General features: G+C 42.5%; 1 protein-coding gene across 1 annotated transcript in view; it reads right to left on the reverse strand.

Moving 5' to 3' along the window:
• Positions 1-23,976, reverse strand: part of Negr1 (neuronal growth regulator 1) — a 690,101-nt gene that overhangs the window by 272,666 nt on the left and 393,459 nt on the right. The window contains exon 3 of the mRNA XM_075981026.1: positions 6,649-6,774. Coding sequence (XP_075837141.1) covers positions 6,649-6,774 — 126 coding nt within the window. The remainder of the gene's footprint in view (positions 1-6,648; positions 6,775-23,976) is intronic.

A 23,976-nucleotide genomic window follows, 5' to 3' on the forward strand; every position in this document is an offset into this window, starting at 1 on the left:
AAAGATTTATTTTATTTTTAACCATGTGCAGGTGTGTATTTCTTTGTATAGGTGTATGCTGCAGTATTCATGGAGACCAGAGGGGCTTGATCCCTGGTGGTTGTGATCCGCCTGACTTAGTGCTGGGAATCAAACTCAGATCTTCCTCAGGAGCTGAACATGCCCTTGACAGCTGAGCCATCTCTCAGCCCTGACCTTTTCTTAAAGCCTAAGACAGTAAAGGCTGCTGTTTCCCAAGTGTTCTACACCAGCACACACAGTTGCTAGAGTCACAAGGAAGGTAAAGAGCTACCTACAACTTATCAGGCGGAGGAGGAGGGCAGGGTAGGCACAGATAGGTGTCCCACCATCTCTCACACTTGGGAATTCATTCATGGTTTATCTAGAAACTGCTCTCAATAGGACTTCAGCCTATTCAGTAGACACTTAGTAGGTTCTATGTGCTATATGCTATTGTGCTACCCCATCCTATGCCAACTTGACACACGAACTAGAGTTACCCGAAAGGAAGAAACCTCAATTGAGAAAATGCCTCTATAATCCGGGGCTGCAGGCAAGTCTATAAGGCACTGTTTTAATCAGTGATTGATGAGGGAAGGCTGTGGTGGGTGGGATCTCCCCTAGACTAGTGATCCTGGGTTTTATAAGACATCAGGCTGACAAGCTATAGGTTTCTGTCCTGTTTGAGTTCCCATCCTGACCTCCTTCAGTGATGAACAGTGATATGGAAGTGTCAATCAGATGCTCCCTTTACTCCTCAATAGGTGGTTAAACCTGAACCTGGAGTCCATGATTCATCCGGGCATGTTGCTGTGCACACCCTCAGGGCAGTCCTCCCCGGCACCAGTATTACATGCATGACAGCTCTGTGACACTTTGTTTGGCTCTATGTGTGTTCATGGCATCCCAACCTACATCCTCATGCTTGGACAGCAAGTATTTCACTCCTTGACCCACCTCCCAGAGCTAAAAGTAAGTTATGAGTTTGCAGTCTCATTGGGTGAAGCAGTGTGGATTACACCCAAGAGCCACCAATCGGCTCCTCAATTTTAGGGAGCTGATGGGAATTCTGTGTGGCCCAAGACACAAGTACATTTCAGTAGTGTGTTTGCTCTCATCCCTGTGGAATGTTTCCTCAGGTCATGGCCTCTGTCGTGTGCTCTAAACTGGCTACTGTGATTTGAGTAAAACTGTTACCAACATCTTATATTGGGAGCATAAACAAGTTCACTCGTTAGCCCATAAAACCAGTGTTGGTCAGAGGAAGTGCTGGCTCTCAAGCTCAGTGTTAATGAGGCAAAGTGCTGAGTCTTGAGCTCCTTGCTGCATGCACTGCGTGGTCCTGAAAAGTCTCCAGGAAAGGAATTGGCCAAAGAGCGGAGGAAGCAGTCACATCATCCACATCAACTGTCTATAGCGCCAGCAATTATTTCTCATGTTTTCTGTGTTTGCTTGTAATTCCACACATGCTTACACACACACACACACACACACACACACACACATTGAGAACTCCGTTTAGGGCTGTTCTATCAACTAAATAAAATGCTTTTCTATGTTTTTTTCCTTTTTTATACTTCGATTTTTTCCTTCCATAGCCTTCTCTTTCTTTCTTCCTTTCTTCCCCCCTCTCACTTTTCTATCTTTCCTTATCTCGCTCACACACCTTTCTTTCTCTTTAGTTTAATTAATTAATTTTTACTAAAAGAAAAAGCAAATGCTTGACTTTGGATGCCCTACTCCTGCCTCCTCCTCTCCCTATCTCTTTGACTCCCAACTCCACTTAAACCCTCCCTTCTCCTGCACTTTTCATTTCCTGTCCCAAAGTCATTTACATTCTGCGCTGTACTAGAACTCCAGAGGAACTCATCTGGACAGCTGATTCGCCGATTACTTTACCATTGGAGATCAACAGTGTCCCACGTGTATCCTGTCATTTGGAGTTAAGTAAGTGGTTTATCCCAGAGCTGGGGCAGGACATAGACAAAAGCCCAGCCCTCCGCAATGCCATGTCCCATAGACATATGGCAGGCACATCATATAAGAACATAGACACACAGATACACCACTTAGTGATTAAGTTAAAAACAACTTGAACATCTAAATGATTAAACAGCAATGAATTATAAACAAACATGAACAATTTTTTAAAAGTTGCTAATCTACCAACAAAAGTATTTTTAATAAATAAGAAATTGAGTACCATGAGTTTCTTGTTGGCAGCTTACTATGAGGACTAACTGGTACAGAAAGGAGGGTTGGTGAGCTACAAAGAAGCCATCAATTCTACAAGCAACGGAAGGCATGAGTGATGAAGGATTCACAGTAATGTCACCAAGAAAGGGAAGACCAACAACAGAGGACAATGGTCTGTCATCTCGTGAACTCTCTTCCTGCTGCTTAGTGGAAGCATGGGGTGAGGGAAGGAGAAACCACAGAGTGTAGAAATCAATTAGCGCCCTGATGGTAAACTGAAATTTAAGCTGCCAGCGAGGGAGGGATGGATGTCATGTACTCTAAAGTAGGTCCCCTGAGAAAGGACACAATCTACTTAGTTCCTGATGGCCATAGCTATTCCATAGCCAGGAGGAAGCAGGATATAACTCTGGCGTAGGGACTTGCTGTTTTTTAAAAAGGGATTATTGGTGAAACTGTCAGGAATCAAGAAAAGCCTGAAGAATCCACCTCCAAAGTGGAGGGTGCTAACACTGAACTTGGGGTAAAAACAGTGTGTGGAACTTACTCCTTCTATATTTGACAAAAATGTCTGCTTGTGAGCATTCAGTGACTGGTGCGAGATTCAATGTTGAGTTTTCTGGCATTGAATAGCCATGAAACTCACGGTGTAGAACAGGCTAGCTTTGATCTCATGGCCACCCTCCTACATCAGCCTCCTAACTGATGGAATTATGGGCCTGCACATCCACACAAGGCTTCAAGTAAAGACCCTTCAGATTTTGCAAATTCATTATAAACACAAAGTGAAAGATCTAGATATATAGAAAACCAAGACATATTCTCAAATCACGTTATAGAAATATATACATCCCCTGACTTAATTGCAGTTCAGACTGGGCGCTTTGAGGATACCGTGCTGCAGAAATGATACAGGCTCAGGGGAAGTACCTTGAAGGTGAATACGTAGTGTATATTCTCATGGGAATGTACCAGAACAGGCCCAGGGCTGCCACACTATTGGGCTACAATACTGGGTGCATTAAGTGTACCTGGATGTACCATGTGCTCTTCCTATGATGGGTGGATCTGGGTGTAATGCTCTCATACGTTTCAAGTTAGCTTTTTGTCAGCGTGACACAGCTAGAATCATCTAGGAAAAGGAAATATCAGTTGAGGAATTGCCTCCTCAGATTGGCCTGTGGCCAAGTCTATGGGGCATTTTCTTTAATGATGATTGATGTGGAAGGACTCTTAGCCCCTGTGGGTGGCACCACCCCTGAGCAGGCGTTCCTGGAATATATAAGAAAATAATCTTGGATAGGGAGCAAACTAGTAAGCAGAGTTCCCGTGTGGTCTCTGCTTCAGTTCCTACCTCCTGGTTCCTGACTTGAGTTCTTGCCCTGGTGTCCCTCAGTGATGGGATGCTGAGCGAAACGAACCCTTTTCTCTTCCAAGCTGCTTTCAGTCACAGTGTTTATTACGCCAGAGAAAGCAAAATGGGGCATAGGCTGAGCAGCTTGCAGAGAAAGAAGCCGTGGTTATAAATGAATTAGGAATTTATTGATCTAAAATCTCAGTGAAGCACACAGCACAGGAGGGTGGCCACTCCTTCTGCCTCCAGGGCTGCCTGGGGCATGATCATACCAATACACAACTATTGATCACGGAAGATCCAGAGGAAGCCACCATCCTGAGACCTGGGAGGAACCATAAAATCAATCACGGATGAGACACTGGGAATTATTAAAACAACAACAACTAGTAAACAAAACAAAACAAGTACATTGCATGTGTACAGAACTCAGCCATGGCTTCTGCAGAGAGCCCCGGAGCTGGTCATGGCTGGCGGCTATTTCAGCCCATGTTACACAGCAAAGCAGAACAGCAGATAATGCAGGACATTGATGTTTTCGAGGTAAAAAAATAAATGGGTAAGTGAAGTCCACTTTTTGCTTTCAAGTATAAATATATAAGATAATAGAATTATCAGGTATGCTTTCTGAAGCAGCATTGGAATATAGAACTCTTAATACATTATAATTCTCAATTTATGAAAATATTCTCAGAGTCCAGCTATTCATAGATAATTATTAATGTTTATGCTAATTTTACTCATTTTCTTGGTATGCCAGGATCAGAAAAATGAATCTGTGCTGTTTAATTTATAAACCCAATCTGTCTTCCTTTCAGTTTGTGATGCTATCTGCAATCTTTATTCTAATAACTTCAGCAACTGGCATTCTTGTTATTTAATTAAACTAAAATATATCTAAGGATGTATGAAAAGGCAAATGTGCACAGCAAGCAAGCACAGCGAAATGGGAGCGTTAAGTCCAAAATATTAATCTAAAATTATATGTGGATAGAAATTGTGTACTTCGTTCTTACAAAACCCATATTGCCATCAGATTTTATCCATGGAGAGATGATTAAGAGTCATTTGTACATTTGAATATCACCTTAGAGTTCTCAAGGCACATTTATGTCTCTTATTTCTCTTTAGTCTCATCATATCTGGGATGCTAAGCTGGAAGAAGAATGTTGGGTACTTACTGTGAGACAAGAGGACAAATACAGACATCTACTGCATATTGTAGCATATTAATGTTCTGACATCTTCTTTTCAATATTTCTTTCTTATTTTAAAATATATTTACCATTTAATTTTATGGGCAGTGGTGTTTTGCCTGCAGGTAAATCTGTGTGAGGGTGTTAGTTCTTGGCGTTACAGACATTTGTTAGCTGCCATGGGGGTGTTGGGATTTGAACCTGGGTCATCTAGCCTTTAGCCAATGAACCGTCCCTCCAGCCTTGGTACTGTTACATCTTGCTCTTGGAAAATGCAAAGGGAATGGATGCTGAGATTCTCGTGATGGAAACAATGGCAACAGACTTAATAGTCGGCTGGTTCTAACTGTTCCAGAATACATATGCTTCAAGCTATCGCATACCTGATAAATACACGCGACTCTTGTCAACGTAAACAATAACTAGAGATCATTGTTATACAGTTGGGAAGTAGGAAACACTTGAGGACAGCGGAGAGCCAGTCTGGATGAATGCAAGCGTAAGCATTTCGGGTTAGAAAGCGGTGCATTCGACGCAGGGTCTCAGTTTCTGTGCCCACTTCCAGCCTATAGAGAGCCTGACATGTGTTCGATATTCACATGTCCGTTCTGTGGCTCTGTCAAGGGAGGTGTTGTCAGTCAACGATACACTCGAACTTCAGAACTGTTACAGGAGCTTAATGCCCACGGCAAAAGTGTGTGAAACCAGTCTATTGATTTTTGTCTCCCATTAACAGCAATACTTAGCACCCGGTGTGGGTGATTCTCATTAGACCCTCTGCACAAACGAGGCAACTGGAAGACACTTAAGGAATGAGCGATGTTAAATAAAGCATTAGCAGATGAAGTAGATGTTCCAAGTGTGCTCTTTTCTACGCCTACATGCAATGTTCCTTTCTGGTTTTATTAAGAGCAGTTTCATTGTTCGCGCCAGCTTTGTGGAAGTTTTTTTTTTTTTCTTCCCAAAATAAAAGGAAAACAATTGAAGTAAAATTGTATTAATCTAAAAATGTGCTGTGTTTCTAGACAATAAAATAATATCGTCACTTTCAAGAAATTCTCAAAGCTACAGGTGAAAACTTTTATTTTTCTATTTTGTTGTATTTATTTGGGGTGGGGCTGTATGCACAGGGATGTGTACACACTGAACCCAAAGGCGGATTTTTAGTGCCTGCTCTATCACTGGCTTTCTCCTCCCTAGAAGCAGGGTCTTTTGGTAAAGCTACAGCCGGGCCCTTGCGATCCTGGGGCTTCTCTATTACTCCAGACTCACAAACTACACTCACGCTTTGGCATTCCAAATGCAGACACGGGCCTATTTGCATGATGATTGACTGTCACTAACATTGACTTTAAGTCTTCTGGATGATGTGCACAGTGTAGTAGTAGAAGCCACGGGTACCTAGAGACATCCCACAGACCTCATGCCACCAGTTACGTGATCTCTGTGTATAAATCACTTCCATGTGAGGACTTTTGGATCCCTTCATCAAGTAAAGATAATTCTAACTCCCAAACCCTTAATTCTGCACAGTGGCTTGGAATCAGGCCTAGCAACTCACAGTCTGTATAATTCCACTCTCTCCTGATTACCTCAGCCGTGCCTGCTGGCTATCAACATGTGATGCTGTTGAATAAGTCCCGCACACACTTAAATGAACAGGTTTTTTTCTGTAGTAATAATTCAATTCGAGCCTTTCCTATTGATTTGTGATTACCCAGAATGTTACAATGAAAACAACGTTGCCTAGGAATCAAGAGGCCTTATTATGACGACTTGGGTGGTTCATTCCTTCACTTTCCTTGAGCCGCGCTGTCTCTAGGTGCCATCTCATGAAGGAGGAGGGAAATGAAAAGGGTTCACTCACTCTCTGAGCCACCAACGCTGCAGGCCAACACTCACCTGATGGGGAGATATGCCTCCAGGAAATGGCAGGCTCTGGCTTCCCAGTGGCCAGACAAGTGAGGGTGACATTGGTCCCTTCATTGATGGTCATGTCATTTGAGATGTCATATATTTTCGGAGGAACTGGAAAGACAAACAAACACACAGAGGTGAGATTCAGAATCTGTAAGGCATTGTTGGAATACCCCTGAATATTCACTAAATTCCTTCTATGGATGATTTGTGCTGAGTGATTTAGAATATGGACCCATCTCCCTAGTCTACCTAGAATCCTTATTGTCATGAGGGCTCTGCTTTGAAAACAGTTAATAACAGACCCACTGTGCCAGCTTGCTAACTTCTGAGCTGCATGGAGCAGTGTGGGGAGGAAATGGAGGGTTGCCTTAGGGCCACACAGGTGCATGCAGCTTCTGCTTTGTACTGAAGATCATGGGGCTGGACATCCTTGGAGCCAGTGTTCTAGGGAGCACAGGTAGTTTAGTAAGGACTCCTATCGGTAATAATAAGACAAGCTCCCTGGAGTAGGTCATGGCAGGGTTTGCCTGCCTGTCATGTCCTTACACATGGGGTCTTCACAACAGTGAGGGGGAAGCATACTGGGAGCTTTCTGATGCATTAGACTTGTGAAACTTCATCCCAGAATGTTTTTTCTTTGTGAAGTACAATTTGTTAAATGAAAAGAAAGAAACTTTAACTAAAACATTAATCAAAAAAATAAAAGAATCTTTTAGGATTAAATTGTCCTAGTCTGACAAGCCAGTTGGTCTGATTTAAGACTCTACAGTATAGATCTGTGGTCTGAGATGGTGCCTAGTCTTGCAGAACAAGCACTGTGGACTGTGTTAGCCTCAGAGTCTTCACTGAGATGCAGAGACCAAAATCGGACCGATAGTCCATGGCCACGGTGGGAGCACCTGGGTCAGCACAGGTTCAGAGGTGAGAAAGGAACCTGGCATCAACATCATGTTCTAATTGAATGGTGTGAAGCCCACATGTGACATTGGGGTTCAGTTTCAGAAATATTCTCCAACATCACCATCCTGGCAGTGATGTCATCGCTCTGACAATGATGTCATCACTCTGATAATGTCATTATCACTTTGGCAATAATTTCATCACTCTGCCAATGTTGTCACAACTTACACAATGCTATTTTCACTTTGACAATGACGCCATCTCTTTAACAATGTACACAGCTGTCATGTAGCAACTTAGCTTATGCTTGACTTTAAATAATTGCAGTATTTTGATGATGCCAGGGAAATCTAAGTAAAAGAGAAAGGTCACCCTGATGGATTAGAAAACTGTCCCTTCCTGAAGCATCATTTGAATTATCCCATTCTGGTCTGTATTTTTCAACAGTTATTTTAAAGTCCAGTAGCTAAACATTGCAATTTTATAACTTACCCATATTTTTATATTATCTTTGATTATTTTTTAGAGAACCAAAGCTTGACCACAAGAAAATCAAGCTGCAATATTTGTAATCATAAGGCATTGGTTCAAGTGACTGAGGAAGAACATGGCTGCTGAGCATATACTGTGTGAGCGTGTCCAAATGACATATTTTAAAAACATTATCATCAGGATTTTTACTTAGCTTTTCTAAGGCAAATAACAACAATAACAACAGTTCTAAACTGAATTTTATTTTCAGTTATACTGGAATGAACATAGAGAACTTAACGTTCTAGTAAGATGAGAGACAGAAGAGTTACTAAAAATGAAGCTATAACACCAAAAACACATCATTTGGGGTTCTAGAGGTGACTCAGCTCTAAAGACCTTTCTGTATGAATAGGAGAACATGAGCTTGCATCTCCAGCACCCATGAAGAACGTCAGGCATTGTGGTGCATGTCTCTAAATACCACTGCTGGGGAACAGGAGACATGGGGTTTCCTGGGGTTTGCTGCTTACTGCAGCTGAATTGTAAGCTTCAGTTACTGTGGAGAGGGAGTATATATATACACAAATATATATATATATATATATATATATATATACACACACACACACAAATATATATATATATACACATCTACACACAAACAAGCACACACATATAAAACACATACACACTATATATAATAAGTAGATATATTAGATTTATGTATAAATCGGCTAAACTATGAGATATTTGTACACACACACACACACATATATATATATTTAAATAGGGCATAAAATGCCAATGCACTACAGAAAAATGCAAGACAGTACTTACACAGAGTTTTAATAAACTATGGATAATTTACTTTACAAAGTCAGATTGCTAACTGATTCAGTGTTGGGCAGGGTATGTATATTTAATAAAAACCCTGCTCCCCTGTAACAATCATTCACTCTCGTCCTCCGCAGTGTCCCCTTTCCGTCAGTGACATCTGAGCCTACATCACCTGCACCTCTGGTGTTTATTAGCCCACTGAGTTCATGCCAAGCATTAGTATTCCACTAACTGGGAAGCAGCCCAGTCTCCTAGTCACACACTCTGACTGAACATTTCCCAGCTAGGTGTCAGTGCTGAGAGGAGGCGCGAACCCACGGAGTCACCTGTCATTTCAGAGATGGCGATCGCCTCCCAGTATGTGCTACAGAGAAGGCCTATCTGGAAGACAGGTACTAAGAAGAAAATAATTCTGTGGCTGAGTTCTTTCCCGGGATGTGTCTAACTCCAACAGCAGGTGCCTTGTGGAAATATTGGTGACCCCCGTCTGTGCTGTTGCTGGTGGAGGTGAAAACAAGTGACTATTGTCACCGAATATTTAAAACTATTGCACATTCAGCTTCCAAGGCTTCCCGTTTCTACCAAAGACTGTGGAGAGAATCAGTCTAGACCTACAGAAGATGCAGGAAGTTAGAAAGATAATCACCACCCCTAAGACATTTAGAGGAGAGAGCAGATAAGGACGTTACAGAGAGACTGGCTTCCCACATTGCCTTCCACATCTTTGCCAGTGCTGCTTTACAAGTTATGTTATACAAGTCAGTTGTATAACCATCCATGTAGCTCAAGCTCAGCCTGTAAGGGAGGAAAACATCCTATCCCTATGCCAGACAGCTAAGGGGAATGTGAAGGATGGGTCAAATGGATGAAAGTCATCGTGGTCAGCTCTGTGAGAAAAATAAGGTGGGGTGCAGAGAAGGGATCAGGAGCTTCACAAGATGCACCAGCTAAGGAGGAGGAAGGGAAAGTAGCTAAGGCTCTGCCCATGATCAGAACAGGGCAGGATATCACAACCCTCTGAGGCTCAGCTGGGAGAGATGATTCCTCCAGCAGCTTGTGTGTCTCGGTGACGGAGGCCGCATGTGGGAGGAATCTTGAATATTCAGAATATTTGTGAGGCTCATAGTAAGCCCAGTATTCTAAGTGCTTACATACTGCCATGGAAAAGGACAAATAAAAGACACTTAATATTCTGTATACGCCTTCTTCTTGTTAGAATTTTACTTAATTTTTATTTTTTGTTCTTATTTAAAGTATTAACAATTCTCTGGGAATTTTACAGCACGTGTTTGCATCCCATATACCTAGTTTATCTTAACTCAGGTTCTTTCCTACAGATGTATTCAGTCAATGAATGATTACAAAAACATTAGCTACATACCTATAGGTTTTAAGGGGTTTCGTGGATTGCTATGCATATTGTTTCTGGATTTATGATCTGGAGCACAAAAATAATTTATTTTTTGCAAAATTTATTCTTCTAAATGTGACCCATCAAAGCATGACAGGCAAGAAGCATGTGGGGGTGCACACCAATTACTGAGCAATGTGGAGATCCGTGGGCAACTTCTTCCTCCGTTTAAAACTGAACTCAGGTCACCAGGCTGAGGCAAGTATCCTTATACATGTCTTTGGTCCAAGGTTAAGTATGTTTAAACTCACATCCATTTACAGTAACATAACCTGTCTTGTCCCTATGTTGTGTGTTGTCCTGGAACTCAGTTGCTCATTTGCACCTCCTTTTCAACCGTTCTTTGGCCTTCAGACAGGAGATGAGTCATGTTTAGAGGCCTCTCTGGATTTAGATTCTCTAAAGGTAATTTAGTTCCTGCTATAGGTTTCACTTTACCAAAACAAAAGAGTCCATCTGTCCTGCTGCCACCGAGTCATCTGTCAGTGTTCTTGGCAGGCATTAGGTTGGCGCGGAAGAGTTCCCAGCATGCACATTCAAACTGGGAGGTAACACGTGCAACACAGAGACTTAGCATTAACTCACTATTTGTATTGAATTTGTGAATAGATGTTATTTCAGGTAATATACACATATTTCAAATTTTATCTCTCTTGGGGGTTTGATACAGGACCCTTGTTTTATTTGTGACAAGGTATACAGGGCATGGTGTTCATCCTCATTGTCTCTCTAATGCCACTCACACTCCTGAACCCCTTCCTACTTCTTTGTCCATTCTGTGAGTAGTTGAGTGTAATTAGGGTGCTTATATAAGCACGGGTGGGGGCTTCTTGACTGTGCACAGGTGTTTCATTTCACATGCTCGGCATGCAGTCTGTCACCACCTGTACTACCAGCCCACGCTTGCTGACACATGAAGAAACTTTTACTTTGTTGTAATGACCATCCTTCGTGGATTTAATGTGAAATTCTTCCATGAACTCAACACAGATCACTAATGATTGGAGAACGTCCATGAGGGCGACTTAGTCTGTGATCAGCAGAGTGTTTGCGGATGGCACTACAAGCCCATACAGATGTTTTCTAGAAGGAACAAATTAAACATTTTTCTCTGAGGCAAGGTTACATGACACATGACGCTGAGTCATGCATGATGCTGAGAGCTCTTATTGAGTACATGAGATGGAGATTCTGACTGTGGGCATGTCACGGGGACCTCCAGGGTCTGCCTCATAGTGTTGGGTAACTAGGGACAAGTCAATGCCCCATCAATATTGTGCTGTGAGGTCACAGCTCTCCACGTAACTTCATTAAAGGGTGATGACTTCGTAAGTCTAGTGACTACAGATCATCCGAGCACTGTTCAGTGTTCACTGCAACAACTGTATCCTTGGCATCAAAATCGTTCCTCCTCCTCCTACCTTATATAATCAGGGCATTGTTTCATAGACAAACGCACTTCATCTTCTAATTCTCTGATGTTACAAGCTCTTCTTCAAAATCCTCAGGGTCAGGATCCCAATGTCCCTGATGCGACTGCCAAAAACACTAGCTGGCTCCTCCTAACTATTTCACCAGAACAAATAAGAAATATAAATACTAGTGATTCTGTCTCTTGTCACCATAATTTATTTCATTCTCTCTACCTATACATGTTCTACCCTCAAAACATGTCACATGAACAGTGACATGAATTCCTGAGAGGACTTCTGTTTATTGAGACAGGGTTTCTCTGTGTAATAGCTTTGACTATTCTGGAACTAGTTCTTATAGACCAGGCTGGCTTCAAACTCACAGAGATCCTCTCCCCATCAGCTATGGAATTATGACTTCACTGTGCAAATCTGAGAAAGGTGGAAACATGGAGGTGGGAGCATACACTCAGCAACATCTATCATGTCAATGACTCAAAGAGTCCTCTCAGAGCTGGGTGGTGGTGGCTCATGCCTTTAATCCCAGCACTCTGGAGGAAGAGGTGGCGTGTGCTTCTATTCTCAGAGCTGGGGCAGAGATTGAAAGACCCCAGGGGCTTTCTGCCCAGCCAGTTTATGGAATCAGCGAGGTCCAGATCCAAGTCAGATACCTGTCTCAAAAACTCACAAAAATCTTGGTTAGTGACAGAAGAAGACCCTGACACTGACCTGAGCCCCACATGTACACACTGGTCCAGAGCACATGCATGTCTCCATGCAAGAGCACAGCTAACAACTTCCATGTGTATTCTCTGCGCAGTGCTGCGGCTGTTAGTTCAGAAACTGTATTTCTGATGCTTTTCCAAGCCTCTTGAATCAACAAGCTAGACAGAACCATATATCTCAGGAGAATTGAATTTCTCTTTTCACTCTTATATCTGGCAACGGCTGGCAGTATCAAAAGAACATTCCTCCTTCCACGGGGTTGGCACCTCCCTTTCCCTCTTGGCCAGTCCCCAGAAGGTGCAAGCCCATCTCCGCTTCACAGTCAACCTTCTGGAAAGGTGTTGTTCTCAAACTGAGAGAAGAAATTGCTTCATGACTTCTTTTCAAAATGTGCTTGCGGGTGCTTGATGGCTTCATGGCCCACATCTAAGCAGCAAAACTACTCTCCCAGCTGACAGACTGCAACTGACTTTATAGTTTATGGCATTTCAGAGATGTGTGTGGCTTCTCTCCTCATCCCATCACTCAAAGATGGTGAAAAGAAGAAAAAAAACACCAGAGCATAAGTTATAGATGTACGCATGCCAGATTCATGAATTGCTTACTGATGGGACATGCCAGAATGATTTAGGAGGTAGAGAACATGTTTGAGAGAAATACGTCTACCTCCTCCAGCTCCAACTTTGAATCATGTTGCAAACTTCAGTATTTTCCTCATCTAAAAGTATGCTCAATTATTTCTCAACCTATCATGTTCTTCAGGACACAAGCTATTAAATAAGACAAAACAGCAATCATAAGAGCACCCATATGGCCACTCTTACACTCACCAGTGGATATTTCCCTAGTACCTGCGGCATCAGAAATGGAGTCTCAAAAGGTCTATCCCTGTGGCGTTAGAAATTCATATCATTAGTAATTGAAATATGAAGCCACAATACCTACAAAGAGGTGCCAGCACAATGTTTTGGGACTATAAAATTACAAACTGATTTTTCTGAAGGTGAGAATAGGCAAGGATGTTGATATTTGACCACAGTTTGAAACAGAAGAAAAAGTGAAAAGGATGTGCTGATTAAAACTGTATTGTCTTATATCCAGGTAGTGAAGGGGTAGAATCCAGTGAGCTTTTCCCAAACCTGAGTGGGAGGAGAAGCAAACAGAGAGATCTGAGAACATGGGTATGTGGTCTTGGTAATGAGAGTTGGATGCAGTTAGATGGCTCCTCCTTTATATCTGGCCTATGGTTGGACACTTGTTTCTCTGTGATTCCTGCCACTGTTCCTTGTGTTCACGGTCTAGATGGGAGGGAGCTTAGGTGTTTGCAATTTGTTTTTGTTTGTTTGTTTGTTTTGTTTTCCAAGACAGGGTTTCTCTGTAGATTTGGAGCCTGTCCTGGAACTAGCTCTTGTAGATCAGGTTGGCCTCAAACACACAGAGATCCACCTGCCTCTGTCTCCCAAGTGCTGGGATTAAAGGTATGTGCCACCAACACCTACCTGGCTCTGCAATTTGTTTTTAAATGGTAAGATTAGCAAGGTACATGAGGAAGGGCAGCCACCTGAAGATCCTGGGCAGCTTTTCCCTTTAGGTTATTCCCTGCTGAGCAGTCAGGAACAGATCCTCTGAAGCAGTACAGAAGGTGTGGGTGAGAATGGGAGGGGGTGGGCACCGTGTAGTGTGGAGTGGTGGATAAACCCAGCATGAACATCACTTTATCTTCCATTCTTGCCCTTGTCTCTTGCTAGATTAACGTTGGGGCAGATAAACTCTGGCATAAGAACACGAAGGATCTTTAAATTTTAAGACACATTTCTTCACTGAAAATGTTCTTGGGCTATAGCTCTTCAAGGGCAAATTGAAATAAACAAAGCTTAGGAGAAGGTTGAGTATACATGGAAGCTAAACATGATCAAAGATTTGAATAGTCCTTTGGCCTTCAGAAGATTAGAAGCAGTTAAGTAACAGTTTTCATATTTTTATTGAGAGGCAAACTCCGTACTTGCTTTAAAACACTCAAGAAGTAAAATGAAACATTGCCGATTTAGAGTTTTCGTATTTGGGTGGGTATAGGATTGTTATTTTTGTTTCACTTGGGTTTTAGCATCAGTAGCGGCTGGCTCCTCCAGGGAATGTTTGCCCACTGGAGTTCAGACCCTTGGTGCACCTCAGGGCAGCATCAGCATTAGTAGCGTCTTGATTGTTTAGACAGAATTGGAATTACTGCAGCAGCAGCAGAAGCAGCAGCAGCAGCAGCAGGAAGGCCAGGATACATTGGGCAGAGCTGGTGTCACAGGCTCAGGGAATAGCCTGTGAGTCTGGGTAGCCACTGAGACTGCCCGGGAACCAACCCCATGTCTCCAAACCTGCTGAGATGGTAACATTTTATTAAGAATTGATAATGAGTATTTTCCTGGAAACCATTTGGCAAAGTATTTTAAGAACTTTAGAAAAACAGTCTGGGTAGCTATGATGTGTCCCTTTCCAGGAATTTAGATCAAGAAAAGAAGGTGCCTGTTTTTAGTATGGTTATTCTTCCCATAAACCTGCTGACCAGTTTTGGAGTAGAGCCATAAAGTGCCCTCTGCATCAGCTGAGAGGACTTCTTGCCTCCTCCTTGGTACTTGGAGTGAACCATTTTCCTAAACCAGAGAAAACAGCACATCTGTGTCGAACTAGAACCCAGATGCCTGCTTTGCAAACATTTCCCATAGCAGAAAGCTTGCTCCAGACTTTTTAGAACCCAAGGGCCCGAATGCACCCTTAGAGCTGTGGGGTACTTATGTACCACCTGCCTTGATTTCATGAAGAATGCCCACTCTGCTTCACTGGGCTCAATGTGCACTCCTCACATGCCCAGGGCTCGGTATCTGCTTTATTTTTATGCTTTTTTTTTTTTATCAGACTTTATGTCTAAAAGCTGCTGTGGTGTTCTTTTGCTTGCAAAGCAAAGGTGCCATTTCAGCACCATTAGACAAATAATGTCTTCTTTGAAGTACACTCATTCCTTTGTTCTCTGTAAATAATATTTATTATCCTAATTATGAAGATGATACCCATTTGCTGAAATTAGTGGGTGAAAAAACATGTGAAGAATAAGAAGGAAAATACCATAGATTGTAGCATCTGAGATGCACTTTGGTTGTTAAAACAAAGTAGTGTTGCACTGTCATGTGACTGAATATCACACCACCATTAGGGGTGATCATTATTAGCAGCTTAATGTATTTTATGTGGGTACTTTCAGGTATCCATTTTTACATAGATCCTCAATATTTCCATGGGGTCCAAAAGCTCACTGGGAGTGAAGCTTTGGGTGAAAATAAATAATGCCTCCTCTGACTGTATAGTTTTGAAAGTGAGCTGGAGTCATATTGGGTGGAAATTGAAAATGTTTGCCTTGGCTCTCTGCCTTACTTTTTGTTGGCCACGTGCCTGACAGAGGGTGCATACAGCAGGGGTGAAGGGCTGGTAGCTGGTGTAGCATGTGCCACTGAGCAGAGGTCTCAGCGCTCAAGATTCTACTCCTTCTATGCACTCCCAGGCCGTGGATTCCTAGGGCCCCTCCCTTAAGGATGGGCTCCATCCATCCCCCCTCTGTTTGCTCTGAATTTGGTTTGCTACTGATGATTCCAATAGGAGAGCTGGAAGCTGAATGACTTCCAAACTGGGTTCTTAAGTAATGGCATTTTGTCTGCTGTCCTGGTCTCGAAGAACACTCGTTCCTGGAGGCTTGGGAGACGGTGTAGTTCATCTGACCATCCTGGAGCTACCCAGCTAGAGACAGCACATGGAGATGCCACATGTGAATGCCACATGGTGAGATTCTGAGACATCAGGGGTATAGCCCGTGGTGGTTTACAGCTTATTGAGGTCAAAATTAGCCAGTTCAGCCTGGTGAGACTACTTGACTCAGACTGTAGTTTTGCTTGTAAGACAAACTGTCCTTGCTATTTGTATGCATTCAATTTTGGAATGGTTTTTAGATTAACACAAGTTGGAAGGTGTATGCTGCTTGACTTCATGGCATATGAGTGTTTTCTGTGAATATAGGCTGTAGAGAAGAGACTTCAGAAATAGATGCTCAGAGGTGGCTTGGTCAGAGCTGATCACTCACACTGGGAGTAAAAGTACTTCTCGTGAAGTAGTGTGCACAGAAGTTGGTCATGCAGAGTTCATCTTCAGACTAAGCTGTAGCTCCCCAGTGAAGGATTCTACACCACAGAACAGCAACTACTCATGATTTCCATCTGAAGAAGGAAATCTAACTAGGTCCTCCTGCTTAGCTTTTATTGTCAACCAGACACAACCTCCATCACCTGGACCTTTGTTAAGAATTGTCTCCATCAGATTGGCCTACAGACATGTCTCTGTTAAGGTAAGTAGGAGGACCCAGTCCACTCTGGGTGGTACCATCCTTAGGCACCCAGTGCTAGACTCCATAAGCAAGCTGGCTAAGCATGAGTCTGTTAATAAGGTAGAGAGACGGCCGGAAGAGACTGTTCCTCCTTGAATTCTGCTTCCTTTAAGCTCCTGCATAAGAATCTGCCCTAGCTTCTCTTGGGGATAGGCTGTGACGTGGGAATACCAGCCAAATAAACCCTTTCCTCCTAAGTTGCTTTTGATCAGTCACAGCAGTTGAGAGCAAACTAGAACCCTCAGTGCTCTTCTGACTTGAAACTTTGTGCTCTACAAACCTCATTGCACTATCTGCAGGATTAGCCTGACATCAACTCAAACTGCACCTTCCGTGGCTACGAAGAAGAACCTTGTTCTAACAGAAGACCCTCGACCTTCACACCCGAGACTATTACTAATTGCAGAATCTTCTTATTCTCTGAGAAAAAACAGCACCTAGAGTTATGTGTAGAAAGGGTTCATTATATGCTGTGTGCCCCGTATGGTCTAGACGCAGCTGGGAAGTCATAACTTCCTGTCTCTCTTAAATTCATAAAAGCGTTCAACAGCTTTCACCCTGGAAGACCCAAGAACCCATTTGCATATCACATTCACCTGACTTCTTATAAAAGCAACACTTGCACTATACAGTGGTGTGTGGCTCACCTCTCAGGGAGTATATGATTCGACCCCAGGCGTGACTAGAGCATCGTCTAAGAAAGTGTTAGGGAACAGAGTTTATTCAGAAACACGAGCGATAAAACTATGGTTCCAGTTAATTTTCTGCTTCCCAAAACAAATATTCCTATACCGTTTTCGTGATCTTTCTTATCTCCTTTTCACAAAGATAATGAGTTGTATTTTTTCTTATGTTACAACCAAGCGTTATCAAGCAACCATATGCCCACAGATAGCAGTGCTGATGGCTATATGCACAGATCCTCTATGAAACTGGGTTAAAAGGTAATTTTCCATGCTACTGGCCCCCAGGTCATTAGCCACAGTGGCCTAAGTGTGTTCTCTTATAATTCAATATCAAAGAAATTGCTTTTCTGGCATTAACTGTATTATATTCAAAATTATATAAATTATTGAAATACTGTGCCTCTGCCAAGATATAAGACAGTTCACATGGGAAAAAAAAGCTGAGTCCTAAATTACTCATTGGGGAAAAGTCAGTCTCCCGACAGAAATTGTTTTATACCGGGGCCAGCTTCTGGGACTTGCTTTAGGGATGAGCCACACAGCTGAGAGCTTCTGGAACTAATGATTTTGTTAGCCTTGAACAGGAACTCGTGTGTTTGAACGCTTGGTTTTCCTGTGTCAGACAGCATGACACCGAGTGTCTTGTGCCTCAGGGCTCTTTTAGGAACATTTCCATTGGTCATACGATCTCTGATGCAATCACTATAAGTCATGGTTCAATGCAGTCAGGGATCTGTCCAGAAATACTGAAATTTGGTGATGTTGCTTTAGTATTTTGACTGAAATATAATTCAGTTACATATATATGCCTATATAATTAATGCTTATATTACCTGCATTATACTTAATACAGGCTTAACATATGTATAGTTCTGGGGACACATGTGTGTGTATTGGTGACACAGTTGAACATTTATTATATACTTATTATATTGAAGTTGGTCTTTGTGCTTCTGTCTGATAAGAGAAGTATAGTATAGGAGATTCATAAATCATAAACAGTGTAACCTCGAAAGGGCTCTCTCCTTTATACTTGTAACACATTCATCTGGGTTGAAAATTTTCATTTATCCCTTGGTATGCACTGGGGATTGCTCTAGATGTTAGTGACTTCAAATTTAATAACAGAAAGTTGCTGTTTTCTGGCAGGATACAGACTGTGGGAGGAAACAAACACAGAAATAGATTAAAATATAATTATAGCAAGCTTTGTGAGAGAAAGGCATGTGAGCTATCTTCCTCTTAATGAAAATTCATCCAGACCATATACAGATGGAGGCAAAGTGATGGCAGAGACACAGGGGGGCCATTTTTGGAATAAGATACTGAAACCATCTAAATGTGGATGCACCTAGAGGTGGAGACACCTCACTGCTGGGAGACGTCAGACAACTCAGTGACCGTAAGATATACCTATGACCTGACACAAACTTAATTCCTTTTCTATTATGCTATTATAGAACTATATCCCTCTCTAAAAAGAATAAGTTTCTTCTCTTCCTGCCTGTCTGTAGAGAGCAGATGAACACAGAAAGCACTGAATGTTGATTCCCCAGTACTTAGTAGGGTCACACTTTGCATACAGTATCATTATTTCTAAATGGTCCTATTTGAGGATTTGGTTCTCAATGTGATGCTAAAATATAGTTTTCCCCTTCTATTCAGTACATTCTGAAACACAAAAGGTTTTTAACACATCTTCCCTTCTGAATTAAAAGCGCATCATGTGTGAAGACTCCCCAGGACAGCAGCATGCTTGGGTTTTCTACATTCCAAACTCATGGGTGCCCAGCAACAGGTTCCACAGCTACCACCCTAGTGAGAAGCTCGGGAGGCAGGAACCACATAAATTTAGGGTTGAGGGTGAGGACAAGAGAATGTCAAAGACTATGTCAGCACAACCTAATTTACCTTTTTATGAGCTGCTACTTAGAGGATAAATGGGATGCTGTGAACACAGAGAGTGTATGTGATACCAGGGGCATTGAGCAGCAGTTCCTAATTGTCTGATGGAGGCCACGCAGCAAATGGAGTCATTTCTGAATTTTTAATATAGGCAACACTGGCAGTGAGTGTTTCTGGAAGCTGAAAAGATCTTCGAGGCATTCCAGGGCAACTGTGGGTGGTCTCTTCCTGCACTCAACTCTAACCAGTGTACGGGTGTATGGGAAACAGATTGACAGGACTACCCTAGGGGATTGGGTTCACAAAAACCTGTTTTGTAATGAGAGGCCATCACCAATGGTAAGAGGTTCAGAGACGCAGGACACCTATGAAGGAAGTGGGGGTGCTGATAGGAAGCAATGTTCAAGGGTGACAAAGGCATGGTTTTTTCTGTGCTGACCTGGTAGACATAACAAAGGTAGATAATGAGGCATCCTGAATAAGAAACGACATTCTGGAAAGAGAGAGTATTTACAGAGGATGCAAGCTCCTTGTGAGTTTCAGACATAATGGAAGATTATATAAGGAGAGAAGGGATGCTAGATGTGTCCAGGGACAGTGATCTTGGAGATTTTCCACTGTCAGGTCCTGGATCCTGCTTCACTCTCTGGATGTGTAAAGGAGGATGAAAACTGAAATAAAATGTCACCAGCACATTACAAGGCCAGGGAGATGAAGGGATTGAGAGTGTGACATGAGAGAGTAAGTGATGAGAGACAGGGACATGGCTCATAGCAGGTTGGCAGAGTGGCGGGTGAGGAAGAAGAAAGAGGAAGAGGGAGGGAGGGAGGGAGGGAAGGGAGAGAGGTAGAATGCAGAATCGAAACCCTTCACACGCCTCTGGATTTCCTGGCAGGTACTGTCCCCTGCCGTATTCCTATCACACTGACATAGCCTTGCAATTCTTCTCCAACAGCACATGAATGCAGTAGACACCTGCATCAGGAAGCTAATGCTTTGATTTTTTAGTAATTTTGTGACTCACATTTTAAGCACAGCCATTACTAGACATTAAAATGATATTATATTAAACTTAATATATATATGTAATATACAAAAATTTTATTAAAGACAAGAGTTGTAAACACTCAAGAGTTGGGGGCTGGGGAGATAGTTCAGAGGCTACGAGCAAGGGGGACTCTTGTAAAGGACCAAGGTTCAGTTCACAGCCCCCACACAGTGGCTCACAAACCATCTGCAACTCCATTTCGAGAGGTTCTGATGCCCTGTTCTGACCTCCCTGGGCAGCAGGCATGGATGTGGTCACATAGACACATGTACACAACACACACACACACACACACACACAGTTAAATAAGGTGAAAAGAAGTTTTGGAAAACTGTCACAGGCACGACTCCTGACACTGTTACATCTTACTTTGTTTGCTCTCAGTGTCCTCCACACGTGTGAGAACTACCCGGTGGGAACCACTCCACCACGTCCCTCTTCTCAGCCTATATCAGTGATGCCAGGGTGATGCCTGCAGAATCAGGGAGTGAATTAGCATATGCTACACTTCATGACATTTGTTGAACTGCTTCTTAAATGTTGATCAACAGCCTCAGGACCTTTACCTATCCATATGCAAAGGCTTCACCTACAATGGAGGTGTTTATGGAATAAGCATTCAAATGTCTTATAGCTAGAATATTCTATAGTGCTTCACCTCTTTCTTTCGGGTACTGAGGTGATAAAATGGAATCAAAGATACACGGTTGCCCTCAAACAGCTCTGGGCTTAGCAAAGAGGGATGAGGATGCTAACACCTGAATAACCAAGTATGAAAGCCCAAGATGATAGGAAAGTGACAGAAATGGAGATGAAGGCAGGAACAGCAAGACTTTATGGGTAAGAAGAACAGCTGGGGTGCATGATGGGACAGACTTGGAACAGGATTCGAAACTTAGACTCGACTTAGAACGATGGAATCAGTTTCCGAGTATGGGAGTTATGTGACCACATCTGGAATGAAGAAGAAGGGTCACATTAGCTGTGGAGGAACGTGCATGGAAACAGGGAAATAAGGATGGGAACATCTGGGGACAAGATGGAGATATCGAAGAGCAGAGGAATCACAGAGGACTTTGAGGCAAGCATGACTAAAACAGACAAGTGCAGATACAGGCATTATACATGGTGATTTACTGTGTTCTGTGAGAGGTTAAAACTCAACCGCCCCACAGAAGTTCCTGCTTGATGCCTAGACTGAAAATAACATCTTAAAATTGAATTATCAGATTAATCAGCCAATTAGTTAATTAATTGCTTGTAGTGACATTTCAATTGTATTTTAATAAATGAAGACTGCCTGAAGATCTGAGAGTAAAACAGTCCCACTGGTCATCCTTACACATTGGATTATGGTAACACACACCTTTAATCCCAGTAGCCACCCTAGTTGCCATAGAAATCAGGTGGTGCATATCTTTAATCCCAGTGGTGCATGGCTTTAATCCCATGCCTAGAGACATAAAACAGGGGGAGACAGCTTTCAGACACAGTCTCATTCTGAGATTCCTGGAGGCAGGATCGCCATTTTTGGATTGAGGTAGAGGTAAGAGCTAGTGGCTGGATATTTTGCTTTTCAGATCTTCAGGTTGGACCCTAATTTCTGACCCTGAGTTTTTATTAATTGTGTTTCAGTTGTTGCGTGTGCCCGTGTGAGTGTACCGTGGCACAGGTACTGAGGCCAGACGACAACTTTCAGAATTTGATTCTCACCTTTAACAAGTAGCTCCTGGGATGGAATGAGGTCGGTGGGTTAGCCACAAACACTCTTATCTGATAAGACGTATCACAGGCTCACAAATGACAGTTGATACACATCCGTATAGGAGATTATTTTCTGTCCTTTGAAACCTCACTGGCCACTGTCCTTCTCATTCATCTTTAACATGAATCTCTTACGCTGTGTTTATGCCTAAGCAAGTTAGGATTCATTGTATAGCTCACACTGTATGGATCCAGATTGACGTGTTAGCATAAACACAGAGATGTGTTCCTCCTCTGATGAGCAACACACAAGGCCTTCCGATCCCGCTTCTCCAGATGCCAAGCCCACACACTTTCTGCTCATCCCTCTTTTCCTCCCCTTTTGCCTCTGAATCATTTTGAGTCTCCAGGGGTGGGTGACAGTCTGCCTTGCAAGCATCTTGCAGAAACTGCACTGACTGCAGTTGCTTCCAGTCAGTTGCTCACTGTTCTGAAGAAAACAGTAAGCGGAAGACAGCCAGTCCCTAGTCGGTGGAATCTGTTACGTCTGACAGGGAGGGCTTTGCATAGGGAGTTGGCAGGATTATGGTGTGAGGGTTCTATCTGCCATCACCATTAGGCTGGGGGCATGCACAGTTCGGGAGGGCCTTTGGGAAGAGAGCCCTTTGCTTGCTACTGACTGGTATTTTATTTTTAAAAGGATTAAATAAATTGTGGGGAAAGCAAAACCTTCTGTAGTAGATTTAGAAATATAGTCTGTTCCCTTTGGGGTAAGTGTTCAAGATCGCTCCCTCTCTTGGTGCCCAACTAGACAACTAGATTTTGTTCTTCAGAATTCTTTGTAGTTTCTCCAGTCCCAGTTTCAATCAAGGGGTTTTGAGCAGAAGTATTTTGTGATTCCCCGTGCTAATTGCCATGAATTGTGGCATGTGAGCTTGGAAACCACATACTGAGGAGAGCAGAAAACCAATGTAGAAGGCGGTCAGTCTGGACAGCAGGCAGGCTGCCTGCAAGAAGCACTTGTTCTGAATTCTCGATGAGTGAGAAATATGTGTTGGAAATGTTGAAAGAACTAGCTTATTATATATATATATATACATATATATATTATATATTATAATTCATGTGAAAAGGAGTCAGAATTCAAAATTTACGGCAACATTTTTATCTTATTATCCTCTTCTCCAAAGTATAATGAGGAGCATACTGCCAATTCATCTGAGGTAAAATACTTAATGTGATATTAAATAGGTAAAAAAGACTGTAAATGAAAAGCAATTTCATTTGAGAATGCAGAAAAGTAATTTTTCTGACAGAAGTCAGCAACTGACTCCAGCGAGGTACATAAGCATCGAGTCTAAGTAAGATGCCTCACGTCAAGGGTGAGAAGAGTCTTTAACAAGTCATTAACTTAAGGCTTTACAGAAATTGATCACAGGAGAACTATAAACATATGATCACGTCAACCCACAGAGGGAAGCATTAAGTAAGAAAAAATACTGTCACTTGTAGCGAAATGGAAGATTGGCGGTAAAAAGATCTTGTCGTGTGGTAAAGAGATATAAACTGCACAATGCCCGTCCCCTGGGATTGTGGGGGTGGAGAGACATCATTAGAAGCAAGGCCAGCCCACACTCACTGCTCATCTGAAGTTTCTAACCAATCAAAACTCAAAAGCAAGTCAGAAACTTAAGGGTTGGAAGTTGAGCAGATCAGCAACTCAGTGCATAATGTAATTTCAACAGAAACTTCAAGCCATCGCCAGGAGAATTCACTTAGATTAGGATGTT

This window comes from Microtus pennsylvanicus, chromosome 7 (assembly GCF_037038515.1).
Source record: "Microtus pennsylvanicus isolate mMicPen1 chromosome 7, mMicPen1.hap1, whole genome shotgun sequence".
Lineage (NCBI taxonomy): Eukaryota > Metazoa > Chordata > Mammalia > Rodentia > Cricetidae > Microtus > Microtus pennsylvanicus.